This window comes from Pseudophryne corroboree, chromosome 7 (assembly GCF_028390025.1).
Source record: "Pseudophryne corroboree isolate aPseCor3 chromosome 7, aPseCor3.hap2, whole genome shotgun sequence".
NCBI lineage: Eukaryota > Metazoa > Chordata > Amphibia > Anura > Myobatrachidae > Pseudophryne > Pseudophryne corroboree.
Window position 1 is genome coordinate 408,055,850 of NC_086450.1, and position 13,201 is coordinate 408,069,050.

A 13,201-nucleotide genomic window follows, 5' to 3' on the forward strand; every position below is an offset into this window, starting at 1 on the left:
AACAGGCCTCCCAGCTGTGCCCACATGCCTCAGTCAAGCACCAAAGTCGGGCTACATGCCCATAACACGCAGCTTTTCCATGCATCTGAATAGCATTCTAGAAACGCACGTGTCATGTTGTGCTCCATGCAACACATGCGCAGCCCTCTTCTGCAGTCTCTGACACACGTGCAGTCTGTAGAAGCGGGTGAAATGCATCCACATCAGCCACTATACGCGCAAAAGCAAATGTAAGTGTAGCCTTGGAAATGACGGCTAGTTCCCACTTCATGCAAGCAGCGATTGCTGACTATTTGCACATGACAATGCCAGCTCCAATAACAGCAGTGTTTAACGCATGGTTAAAATACTTTAAGGAGCATTAGAACCACGTTGGGATCTTGATGCCATCATTGTCATGTGGACATAGTGACTGTCGACAAAAGATACCCATCCCATTGTCCTCTGTTTAACTGAAGACCTGTATGACTTGTTATGTTTTTTTTAGGGGTAAAGTTAAATAGATGTGAGTGTTAAGACTTTGGGTTATTACATTATATTCAATTTTAAACTATCCAAGCAAGCGGTTATATGGTCACTGATTAATATATGCTGTTCCGGAAATAGCACATTTTTAAAAAGGGCATAGAAATAATAAATGACGGGGTTTATTCTGCTCTTCCAATCGGCGCCCTGCCATTTATAGCTCCTGTGTCGGCTCCTGACTCAGTTCTCAGAAATCGCTGTACATGCAGAGCGATGGTTGTTACTATAATCGTATATACTAGGTTCAAGCTGAGTTGTACAAATGGTGTGGGTCCCATCTGAGACACCACCGCTAAGTGTTACTGGGGGAAGGAGAGGTTGTAATACAAATTACAGTCTTTTAAGGTGGAAATCACCATGAAACAACACTATATTAAAACTAATAGTTTAAAAAAATAGGATTTTAATACCTACCGGTAAATCCTTTTCTCTTAGTCTGTAGAGGATGCTGGGGACTCCAAAAGGACCATGGGGTATAGACGGGATCCGCAGGAGACATGGGCACACTAAAATACTTTGACTGGGTGTGAACTGGCTCCTCCCACTATGCCCCTCCTCCAGACCTCAGTTATAGGAACTGTGCCCAGGGGAGACGGACATTTCGAGGAAAAGGATTTTTGTTAAACTAAGGGCGAGATACATACCAGCTCACACCACAAACACACCGTACAACTGAATTAGCAGGAATACCAGATAACAGTATGAACTAACAACAGCAACAAGCTGAACATAACTGATACACAACCTTCGTGTAACCGAAAACAATAAGTATCAATACAACTGCAAGTAACAGTCCACACTGGGATCCTCTACGGACTAGGAGAAAAGGATTTACTGGTAGGTATTAAAATCCTATTTTCTCTTACGTCCTAGAGGGTGCTGGGGACTCCAAAGGGACCATGGGGTCTATACCAAAGCTCCAGACCGTGCGGGAGAGTGCGGACGACTCTGCAGCACCGATTGAGCAAACATGAGGTCCTCTTTAGCCAGGGTATCAAACTTATAGAACTTAGCAAAAGTGTTTGAACCCAACCACGTAGCTGCTCGGCAAAGTTGAAGAGCCGAGACCCCTCGGGCAGCCGCCCAAGATGAGCCCACCTTCCTGGTAGAATGGGCCTTTACTGACTTCGGCAACGGCAACCCAGCCGAAGAATGAGCGTGCTGAATCGTATAACAAATCCAGCGTGCAATAGTCTGCTTGGAAGCAGGATTTCCAATCTTGTTGGAAGCATACAGGACAAACAGAGCTTCCGTTTTCCTAACAAGAGCCGTTCTGGCAACATAAATTTTCAAAGCTCTTACGACATCAAAAGATTTTGGACTGCCACAGCATCCGTAGCCACAGGTACCACAATAGGTTGATTTATGTGAAACGAAGAAACCACCTTCGGCAGAAATTGTTGACGAGTCCTCAATTCTGCTCTATCCACATGAAAAATCAAATATGGGCTCTTGTGAGACAAAGCCGCCAATTCTGACACTCATCTGGCAGACGCCAAGGCCAAAAGCATGACCACTTTCCAAGTGAGAAACTTTAACTCAACCTTTCGCAAAGGTTCAAACCAGGGAAACATAAGAAACTGTAACACCACTTCAAGATCCCACGGTGCCGCGGGTGGTACAAATGGAGGATGGATATGCAGCACTCCCTTCACGAAAGTCAGAACCTCAGGAAGGGCGGCCAATTATTTTTGAAAGAAAATAGATAAAGCCGAAATCTGCACTTTGATGGAACCCAATTTCAGGCCTGCATCCACGCCTGCCTGCAAAAAATGAAGGAAACGACCCAAGTGAAATTCCTCCGCAGGAGCTGTTTTGGTTTCACACCGCGACACATATTTTCTCCAAATACAGTGATAATGTTTTGCCGTGACCTCCTTTCTAGCCTTAAGGAGAGTGGGGATGACTTCCCCGGGAATACCTTTACGTGCTAGGATTTGGCGTTCAACCTCCATGCCGCCAAACGCAGCCGCGGTAAGTCTGGAAACACGCATGGCCCCTGCAGTAACAGGTCCTCTCTTAGAGGAAGCGGCCAAGGATCTTCTATGCGCAATTCCCGAAGATCCGGATACCAGGCCCTCCGTGGCCAATCTGGAACGACGAGTATTGCCTGAACCCTTGTTCGTCTTATGATCCTCAGCACTCTTGGAATGAGAGGAAGCGGGGGGAACACATACACCGACTGAAACACCCACGGAGTTACCAGGGCGTCCACTGCACTGGCTTGGGGGTCCCTTGACCTGGAACAATACCTCGGAAGCTTCTTGTTGAGGCGAGACGCCATCATGTCTATTTGAGGGATTCCCCAACGCCTTGTCACTTCTGCAAACACCTCTGGATGAAGGGCCCACTCTCCTGGATGGAGATCGTGTCTGCTGAGGAAGTCTGCTTCCCAGTTGTCCACGCCCGGAAGGAAAACTGCTGACAGAGCGCTCACGTGCTGTTCCGCCCAGCGGAGAACTCTTGTGGCCTCCGCCATTGCCGCCCTGCTCTTTGTTCCGCTCTGGCGGTTTACTTACGCCACCGCTGTTATGTTGTCCGGCTGGATCAGGACAGGTAGACCTTGAAGAAGGTTCTTCGCTTCCAGAAGGCCGTTGTAAATGGCTCTAAACTCCAGAACATTTATGTGGAGAAAAGATTCCTGGCTTGACAATTTTTTCCCTGGAAACTTCTTCCTTGTGTGACTGCACCCCAGCCTCGGAGACTTGCATCTGTGGTCAGCAGGACCCAATCCTGGATTCCGAATCTGCATCCCTCTAGAAGGTGAGAACTTTGCAGCCACCACAGAGAGAAATTCTGGTCCTGGAAGATAGACTTATTTTCCGGTGCATATGCAGGTGAGACCCGGACCATTTGTTCAGCAGATCCCACTGAAACACCCGGGCATGAAACCTGCCAAACGGAATGGCTTCGTAAGCCGCAACCATCTTCCCTAGCACTCGAGTGCATTGATGAATCGACACTCTTGCCGGTTTCAGAATCTCCTTGACCATGGTCTGGATTTCCAGAGCTTTTTCTGCCGGAAGAAACACTCTCCGTAGTTCCGTGTCTAGGACCATGCCCAAGAAGGGCAGCCGAGTTGTCGGACTCAACTGAGACTTTGGCAAATTGAGAATCCAACCATGATTTTGCAGAACCATCAGGGAGAGTTCCACACTTCTTAGCAACTGCTCTTTTGATCTCACCTTTATCAGGAGATCGTCCAAGTACAGAATAATTGTGACACCCTGCTTGCGTAGAAGTACCATCATTTCCGCCATCACCTTGGTGAAGACCCTCGGGGCCGTGGAAAGCCCAAACGGTAACGTCTGAAATTGGTAATGACAATCCTGCACCGCAAATCTTAGGAAGGCCTGATGAGGAGGATATATCAGGACGTGTAAGTAGGCATCCTTTATGTCGACTGATGCCATAAAATCCCCCCCTTCTAAGCTGGAGATCACAGCTCGAAGAGATTCCATCTTGAACTTGAAAGTTTTCAAGTATGGATTGAGGGATTTTAGGTTCAGAATCGGTCTAACCGAGCCGTCCGGCTTCGGCACGACAAAGAGGCTCGAATAGAACCCTTCCCCCCGTTGGGACGGGGGAACCGGGACAATGACCCTCTGTTGACACAGCTTTTGTATCGCAGCGTTTACTACTTCTCTTTCTGGAAGAGAAACTGGCAAGGCCGATTTAATAAAGCGGCGGGGGGGGGCATCTCCTGAAACTGCAGTTTGTACCCTTGGGACACTATGTCTAAGACCCAAGGATCCAGGGCCGATTGAAACCAGACCTGACTGAAGATTCGGAGACGGCCCCCCACCGGCACGGACTCCCGTAGGGGAGCCCCAGCGTCATGCGGTGGACTTGGCAGAGGCGGGGGAGGACTTTTGGTCCTGGGCGCCAGACACAGCAGGCGACCTTTTTCCCCTTCCTCTACCTTTTGAAGCGAGGAAGGACGAACCCCTTCCTTTTTTTGTATTTATTAGGCCGAAAGGACTGCATCTGATAATGGGGCGCCTTTTTCTGTTGTGCAGGAACATAAGGAAGAAAAGATGACTTATCCGCAGTAGCGGTAGACACCAGGTCAGCAAGGCCGTCACCAAACAAGACACTACCTTTTTTTTAATAGAGTAATTTTTTATTCAACAGCATAATAAAGATACAGACATTTCAGTGCACACTGGGAAGCACGTGTGGTATTACTCAATATTCTGAGTCGCATTTGTCTCCAAAAGTATACATATACGAATAACATTCCCCGTATTGCTTTTCCTGTGCAGTTTCCCCACCATATACATATTTTTTCTGAAGTCTGTACACAGATCATAATTCACATACTTAACGTTTTTTAGATATTTTCTCCCCTAACCTTTATTGTAATTACCCCGTCTAGTAGGCCTTATATAGCCTACAACCCCTCTACACCCAAACAAAACCCCTTAAAATGAACTCAAGCCTAGTCAAGCCAAGGTGTGTATGGCGTGGTGTGGCAGCTAGATAGTTAAACAACTACGTTAAAGGAGAGATGAAGGTTCGGCCCAGCGCCCCAAGGCCCACATAGCGCAACGCAGCGAAGGCCTATGCCCTCTAAATCTGAAGGGCAAGGGAGGAGTATGTGGAATTGATCCAGGGAGACCATATCTTCTCGTATTTGGTAAGGGCATTATATTTCATATATACATAGCGTTCTTTTAATAGGGTGTCGTTTACCAATCCTTTGAAAGCAGGTATCGTGGGAGGACGCTGGGCCATCCATGTCCGCGGAATACACACCTTTGCAAGAGCGCACATACTGCGGGCATACATGTTTTCCCAACTGGACCCATAGTCAGGATCTCCCACCCCCAAAATACAAAATGTCGGAGTCAACAAACCTCTCGGTATCCCCGTATGTTCCAGAATCGACCCGACCCCAGCCCATAACACCTGCAGCAACGGGCATTCCCATGTGAGGTGCCAGAATGTGCCTCCGGCAACCCCGCACTTGGGACAAACATCAGCGCTATCAGACCTAAATCTGGCCTGCCTGCTCGGTGTCATGTATGATCTATGCAGAATGAAAAGCTGTATCTGCTGAAACCGCAGCGATTTGGTGACCTGGCTCGGGTTACCCAGAGCGCCCTCCCAATCTTCCCCATCTATGGGACCCAAATCACACTCCCAGCTCTCCCGAAGATTCGAGAGCGGGTCTACATGTACTGTTTGAAGAAGGTACGAGTAGGTGAAGGAGATCACCTTGACTCGACCCAGTGAGTGTAGAAATATTTTTATGGGGAAGGGGATGAGCGCCGGGGGAGTATCTCCGAACTGTGCCTGCAAGGCGTGCCTGAGCTGTAAGAATCTGTAAAAGTGAGAGTTCGGGAGTCCAAACTCCTCCTTCAATTGTTGAAATTATTTTAATGAATCATCACTATATAACTGGGACAGTGAAACTATCAAATATGAGGCCCACACCTTCTCGCCCTCTAGAGACCCCAGTTCACTAAGCAGTGTGGAGTGCCATAGGGGGGTATCCGGGTCCATACCCTCGTACCCAAGCAGGCCCTTCAATGCTAGCCAAATCTTCATAGCCTGAAAAACAATAGGAGGTGAGAATCTAGAAGGGTTTCCCCCCACCAGGACCTGTGCCGGGGAAAGATCCGGGTAATAGCACCTAAGGAACGCCCAGCCTAGTCCCGCCCCCTCCCCTCCTCGGAGCCACATACCAATATGGGATAACTGAGCAGCATAGTAATACAATTGGAAGTGGGGCAAGGCCAAGCCGCCTTCCCTTTTTTGTCTGGTAAGGGTGAATAATTTTATTCTAGGTCTTTTATTGGCCCATATCAAGGACGTCATGACACTATTTAATTTCCTGAAGAAGGCTGGAAAGATGTATACAGGGGACTGCAAGAGAACATACAATAGTTTAGGCAAAACTACCATTTTAATGAGGCCGACCCTGCCTGTCATTGTCAATGGAAGCTTACACCAAGCTCTCGATTTGCGCACTACTGTCTGTACAAGAGGGTCAAGGTTTAAGGGCACAAAGTCTGATGGGTCGTTAGTAACTAAGATCCCGAGGTACTTAAACTGGACTGTCCAACACAGCGGTAGGGATATTTTCGGAACCTGGGGGATAGGGCCTATAATGGGCATAATAAATGATTTGGACCAATTTATGCGGAGACCCGAGTACCCACCAAAGGTCTCGATGACCCGCAACACAGTGGGCATATCCGCCGCGTAGTCTCGGAGGAATAACAGCAGGTCATCCGCATAAAGGGCTATTTTGTCAGTGCAGGAACCCGTATCTATACCCCCAATGTCCGGGTGCGACCTAATCAAACAAGCCAGGGGTTCTATGGCTATGGCAAACAGGGCAGGAGAGAGGGGGCATCCCTGTCTGGTGCCCCGTGTCAAAGGGAAGGAGGAGGAAATGTAGCCGTTCACCAGGACCCTGGCGCGTGGATTCTGGTATAACAGTTTGATCCATTGTATAAAGTTTGGGCCAAAGCCCATGTTCCCCATGACTCCCCACAGGTAGGGCCACTCAACGCTGTCAAATGCCTTGGCCGCGTCTAATGAGACCACAGCCGCGTCCGAGGGGAAGTCATGAGGAGCCTGCAAAATAGTGTACAGCCTGCGCAAATTGATGGATGTGGATTTCCCAGGCATGAAGCCGGTTTGATCCGGGTGAATTAAAGATTCTATTACTAGGTTGAGCCGGACCGCAAGAATTTTCGCCAGGATCTTGGCATTGGTGGGAATAAGGGAGATTGGCCTGTAGGACTCCAATAGTTTGGGGTCCTTACCAGGTTTTGGAAGCATTATAAGAGTCGCCTCGGACATTGAGGTAGGAAGGCAGCTTGCGGCAAACATATCAACATACGTGTCAAGCAGCTGGGGACCAAAAAACCCAATGTATTGTTTATATAGTTCCGTGGGAACACCGTCACTACCCGGGGATTTACCACTAGGGGACACTTCCACTGCCGATATCACCTCTTCCAGGGTCAGGGGCGCGTCCAAGGCGTCCCTAGCCTCAGGGGAGAGTCTAGAAAGTGGTATATTTGTCAGGTACAAGTCTAAGTCCTCCATGGAGCATGTCAGTCGACTATCATATACCTCCCTAAAGTAACGGAGGAACATTTGTGCGATGTCAGGGGTGTTATTTACCGTGGAGTCGTCGGGGCCAAGCAGCTGAGTTATCGTGGTCCCGGGTCGGTCATAATGCACTAAGTGGGCCAGCAAACTACCTGGTCTGTCCGCCTGCATATAGATATTAGTGGCCCTAAACAAGAGGGAGGGTGCATTTTTGTCTGAAAGGTGAGCCAGCCATGCCTCCTGAGCCACCAGCCAGCGGGCCTTCAACGCAGGGGTACCCTCAGTCAGGTATCGTGTCTCCATGTCCCTACACTCAGTCTCAAGCTGTCTTTCCGTCGCCCTGCGGGCCACCTTGCAGGCAGCAATTTTGCCAATCAATGTACCGCGCAAATACGCTTTGAATGCATCCCAAACGACCGGGGCCGGGCCGTGCCCGTGTTATCCGCGAAAAATCCCTCCCATGTGGGCGCTAAATCCGGGCAATCGCCCAGCTGGGCCAGCCAAGACGGATGCAACCGCCAATATGACTGTCCCCTCTGACAGCCCCCATCCAATGTCAGCACCAGGGGTGAATGATCGGACACCCCCCGTGCCTCGTAACGGACATCCGTCACGCCAGGCAGAAGCTCAGGCGAGACCAGGGCCAGGTCGATTCTGGAAAAGGAGCCATGTGTACCCGAATAACAGGAGTATTGCCGGAGGGTAGGATTCCGAATCCTCCAGGCGTCTACCCACTGCATACTATCTAGAAAATCTGCGAATTTAGATCTAGATGAAATCAAGCCGCCCCCTGAAACCCGAGGAGCCCTCCACTTGTCTAAAGAGGCATCCAACACAGCGTTGAAGTCCCCCAGGCAGATGACAGGGGTGTGGGGGGAGGAGGCAACAAATGAGGCGGCCTTTTGCAGGACATCATACGAAAACGGGGGGGGGAACATACACAGACAATAGGAAAAAATTACGTGAAAACAGTTTACATTCTAGGGACACGTATCTACCATGTGGATCTGTATTTACCCTGATCATCTCAAACTGTACAGTCCTCTTTATCATTACCGACACCCCTCGGGAATAGGAGGAGTGCGAGGAATGATATGCCCACCCCACCCAAGGCCTGCGGAGCGACAACAGCCTGTTCCCTTCCAAGTGGGTTTCACTTAGACAAATGATGTCCGGGCCATATTTCTTGATCATTTTAAATACTAAGGATCGCTTAACTTTGTTGTTGATGCCCCGGACATTCCATGCCACGATTTTTAAGGTAGGCATGTCGGCCAAGATATCAACAGGGGCACAGCACCCCTAGCAACCGCCCGTCCACCCGGCGCTCCGCTCACATAATCATGTCGTCCGCAGGCCCCGGACCCCGAGCCGAACCCCAGAGAACAGTGCAACCCCACCACACCCTTTAAAGAACAAGTATATAGGCTTCGTAAGTTTAAAACATATAACAAAAAAACTGCTGAGAGGCCAACAGTGGCCCCCAAACATCCCCCTACCCCGTATACCTCCCCAAACTGTGGCAGACCCATATCCCTAACCAAACTTTAGCCCTGGAGATCCCAAAGCCTACGGCAACACTGTACCAGGCGTACAGATCAAAACAACCCCAATACAAAAACCTTTATACGTTTATACGTTTGTATCACTTCTCAGCAGAGTCCAGAACCACTAAACGAGAGGAAGCTCCCTGGACTTATACTTGCGGAATGTAGGCCCATAGAGGAGGGCGACCCAATGTCAGTCTGGAGCCAGCTGGCGGACCCCAGGAGCATATCTGTCCAACCAGGAAGCCGCTTCCCTGGGCGAGCTGAAGAACTTGGTCTCCCCGTCCGCCACCACACACAGCCTGAAGGGGAACAGCATTGAGTAGGGTAGGTTCAGGTCGCGAAGACGTCGCTTAATGGGAAGAAACTGGGCCCGGTCTTTCTGAACGTCCGCTGCAAAGTCCGGAAATGCCGACATCCGGATTCCGTTCCGGATCAAGGGGCCCTTCACGCGTCCCAGGCGCAGGACAGAGTCCCGATCTTTGTAGTGCAGGAATTTTGCTATAAAAGTTCGTGGCGGGGCGCCTGGGGGTAAAGGCCAGAAGGGCACCCGGTGAGCCCGCTCCACTGCAAACTGGGAGGTGAAGGATTCAGCGCCATATACCTCTTTTAGCCAGGACTCCAGGAAATCTTCGGGGTGTGCCCCCTCCTCCTTTTCGGGAAGGCCCACAAATCTCACGTTATTTCTGCGGAGTCTGCCCTCCATGTCCAGGAGTTTGGTTTGCATCGTTGTGACTTGTTGTGTAACTGCAGACACCGATCGTTGTAAAGGGCCGCTGAGGTCCTCCAAGTTGGAGACCCTTGTCTTGGTTTCGCCCACCCTCTCTCGTACTCGCTGGACATCCTGTCGCAGCAGTGATAAATCACACTGCACCTTCTCCATTTTGTCCGACAGACGTTGTTCACTGGCCGCAATGGCCTCCAAGACCTGCTGGATGGAAGGAGCAGATGGCTGTGCATTCGCCCCTGAGTCGGCCCCGGCCGAGGGATCCATTCTGGCAGGGGGGGAGGGCTTGGGGGATGACTGCGTCGACTGGGTTGCAGGCTGTCGAGCAAACTTCTCCAATTTAGCCGCAGCCGCACTCTGGCCACCCCTCACCATCGTATCAAGGCCCAGCAGTACTCAGAGTCCCGGTATTCAGTGTCAAGAAGTATAGCAGTGGGTGGTGAATGCAGTATCAGCAGCACGCCAGGCACTGGGATAGCCAGCTGTTATATTGAAGGGAGAAGGGGGGACCAGGGGAGTCCAGTGCCAAATATATGTCCAGAGTATGGTGGTGCAAAAGGCAGGGCAGCTGGGACCAGTCCAAATCCTCCAGCCCAGTGTATCTTCACACACACTGCACCCTGTATTGAGGAGAGACACAGGAAGCTGTATGTTAAAATGGCCGCCCAGCACACTGATTTTTCCTCTCCTCCCTCCCTGCACCAGCCTTCAGGGGAGCAGAGTTATATATATGTGGGGCCCTGGAGGTGCAGGAGTGGGGTGCCGCTGTCCTACCGGTGCCGCTGGCCGCTGTGGCCACCTCGGGTGCGCGATCGCGCACGCGCGCACACGCGCCCGGCGGAGCTCCGAAATTGAGGCCGGGGATTGGGTTGTGGCCTAGGCCTGGAGTCCGGGCGGCCGCTGGCGCGAGCAAGGAGCGCTCGCACGGGTCAGTGATGGTGCCTGCCGCTTCCCCAACGCCGCCAGCCAGGAGAGGAGTCCAGGGGGGACCACAAACAGAGCCCCAGGATTTTTACAGGATCTGCGTCCAGGGAGCTCCTTGATCCTGCTTCCTAGTCCCTTGCCGCCGTGGCCACGCCCCTCAAACAAGACACTACCTTTAAAAGGGAGAGCTTCCATAGCTTTCTTGGAGTCGGCATCAGCATTCCATTGATGAATCCACAGCGCCCACCTGGCCGAGACCGCCATGGCATTGGCCCTTGATCCCAAGAGGCCAATATTCCTCGCCGCATCCTTTAGGTAAGCTGCAGCGTCCTTGATATAACCAAGAGTCAAAAGAATGTTATCCTTATCAAGGGTATCCATATCAGAAGCTAAATTATCAGCCCACTTAGCAATAGCACTACTCACCCACGCCGACGCCACAGCAGGTCTGAGGAGTGCACCAGTAGTAACGAAAATGGCCTTAAATGTCGTCTCCTGCTTGCGATCCGCCGGATCCTTGAGGGCAGCCGTGTCAGGAGACGGAAGCGCCACCTTTTTGGATAGTCGGGACAGAGCCTTGTCCACGTTGGGTGACGACTCCCATTTCTCCCTGTCATCAGAGGGGAAAGGATATGCCATAAAAATTCTCTTGGGAATCTGCCACCTTTTGTCAGGCGACTCCCAAGCCTTCTCACAAAGAGCGTTCAGTTTATGAGAGGGAGGAAACTTCACCTCAGGCTTTTTCCCTTTAAATAAACAAACCCTTTTATCTGGAACAGGAGGTTCCTCAGAAATATGTAAAACATCTTTAATAGCCACAATCATGTACTGAATACTCAACCACTTTCGGATGTAAACTGGCCTCATTGAAGTCGACACTGGAATCAGAGTCTGTGTCGGTATCTGTATCTGCCATCTGGGTAAATGAACGTTTTTGTGACCCTGAGGGGGTCTGTACCTGAGACAAAGCGTCCTCCATGGATTTTCTCCATGTTTGTGTCTGAGAATCAGATTTATCTAGCCTCTTAGACAATAATGTCACGTTTGCATTCAACGTATTCAACATATTCACCCAATCAGCAGTCGGTTGTGCCGACAGAGTCATTCCCAAATCTTTCTCCGCGCCCCCAGTAACTTCCTCCGGGGAGGAACACTCAGCCTCAGACATGTCGACACACAGTACCGACACACCCACACTCACACCGGCCAAAAGGGGACAGACCCACAGGGAAGCCTGTAGAGAGAACACAGAGGGAGTATGCCAGCTCATACCCCAGCGCCCATATAATACTAAATAAATAATATATGATGGCTGCGCTGTAATTATATATACATATATAGCGCCAAATTGCTTGTACACCCCCCCCCCCCCCCCCCCCATTTTGCTCCCCAGTACTTGTAAGGAGAGTGGAGGTCCGGGACAGCATCTCTGCAGCGGTTGTGAAGAGATAAAATGGCGCTGGTGAGCTGTGCAGCTAAGCCCCGCCCCTTCCTGGTGCACTGTAGTCCCGCTTAAATTTGAAATTCTTTATACTGGCGGGGTATCGTACACGGTGCCCGGGCACCGAATATGCCTCTTTGCCAGTAAAAAAGACCCTCAGTAACTTACTGCTCAGGGCGCTCCCCCCAGCGCCCTGCACCCTGTGAGTGCCGTTGGTGTGTGTGTGGGAGCATGGAGCGCAGCGCGACCGCTGCGCTGTACCTCCGTTACTGAAGTCTTCTGCCGTCACTGAAGTCTTCTGTTCTTCTAATACTCACCCGGCTTCTTACTTCTGGCTTCTGTGAGGGGGGTGACGGCGCGGCTCCGGGAACAAGCAACTAGGCGCACCAAGTGATCGAACCCTCTGGAGCTAATGGTGTCCAGTAGCTTAAGAAGCAGAGCCCTTAACTCAGAAGAAGTAGGTCTGACTTCCCTCAGTCCCACGAAGCAGGGAGCCTGTAGCCAGCAGGTCTTCCTGAAAATAAAAAAGCCTAACATGAGTCTTTCCAGAGAAACTCAGTAGAGCTCCCCTAGTGTGTGTCCAGTCACTCCTGGGCACAGAATCTAACTGAGGTCTGGAGGAGGGGCATAGAGGGAGGAGCCAGTTCACACCCAGTCAAAGTCTTTTAGTGTGCCCATGTCTCCTGCGGATCCCGTCTATACCCCATGGTCCTTTTGGAGTCCCCAGCATCCTCTAGGACGTAAGAGAAACCATACCTAGCTCTTACTTGGCTATGAAAGTAGTCTGTGTCCTCCTGTGCTGCACTTTGAATGTAATTTTACATTAATGGATCTTGTTTTATTACCACAGATATTTTGAAAAATGGAATACACTAGCATTTACCCACCTTCCGGCAACTTTAAGGTATTAGTTTTCCTTTTATTTGCTCTTGAACACAGCAGAGAACTGCTCTGTCGATACAGTTT

The 13,201-nt window shown here is 50.5% G+C and overlaps 1 protein-coding gene across 3 annotated transcripts in view; it reads left to right on the forward strand.

The window, feature by feature from the left end:
• LOC134945416 (ankyrin repeat and fibronectin type-III domain-containing protein 1-like) overlaps positions 1–13,201 on the forward strand; it is a 1,003,308-nt gene that overhangs the window by 85,294 nt on the left and 904,813 nt on the right. Inside the window, exon 1 of one of the 3 annotated variants that reach the window (XM_063934676.1) lies at positions 13,084–13,139. The exons of the other annotated variants lie outside the window; for them this stretch is intronic. Within the exon in view, the coding sequence (XP_063790746.1) occupies positions 13,098–13,139 (42 nt within the window). The 5' untranslated portion in view covers positions 13,084–13,097. Of the gene's footprint in view, positions 1–13,083; positions 13,140–13,201 lie in introns of those variants that run through there. 3 annotated transcript variants of the gene reach the window in all.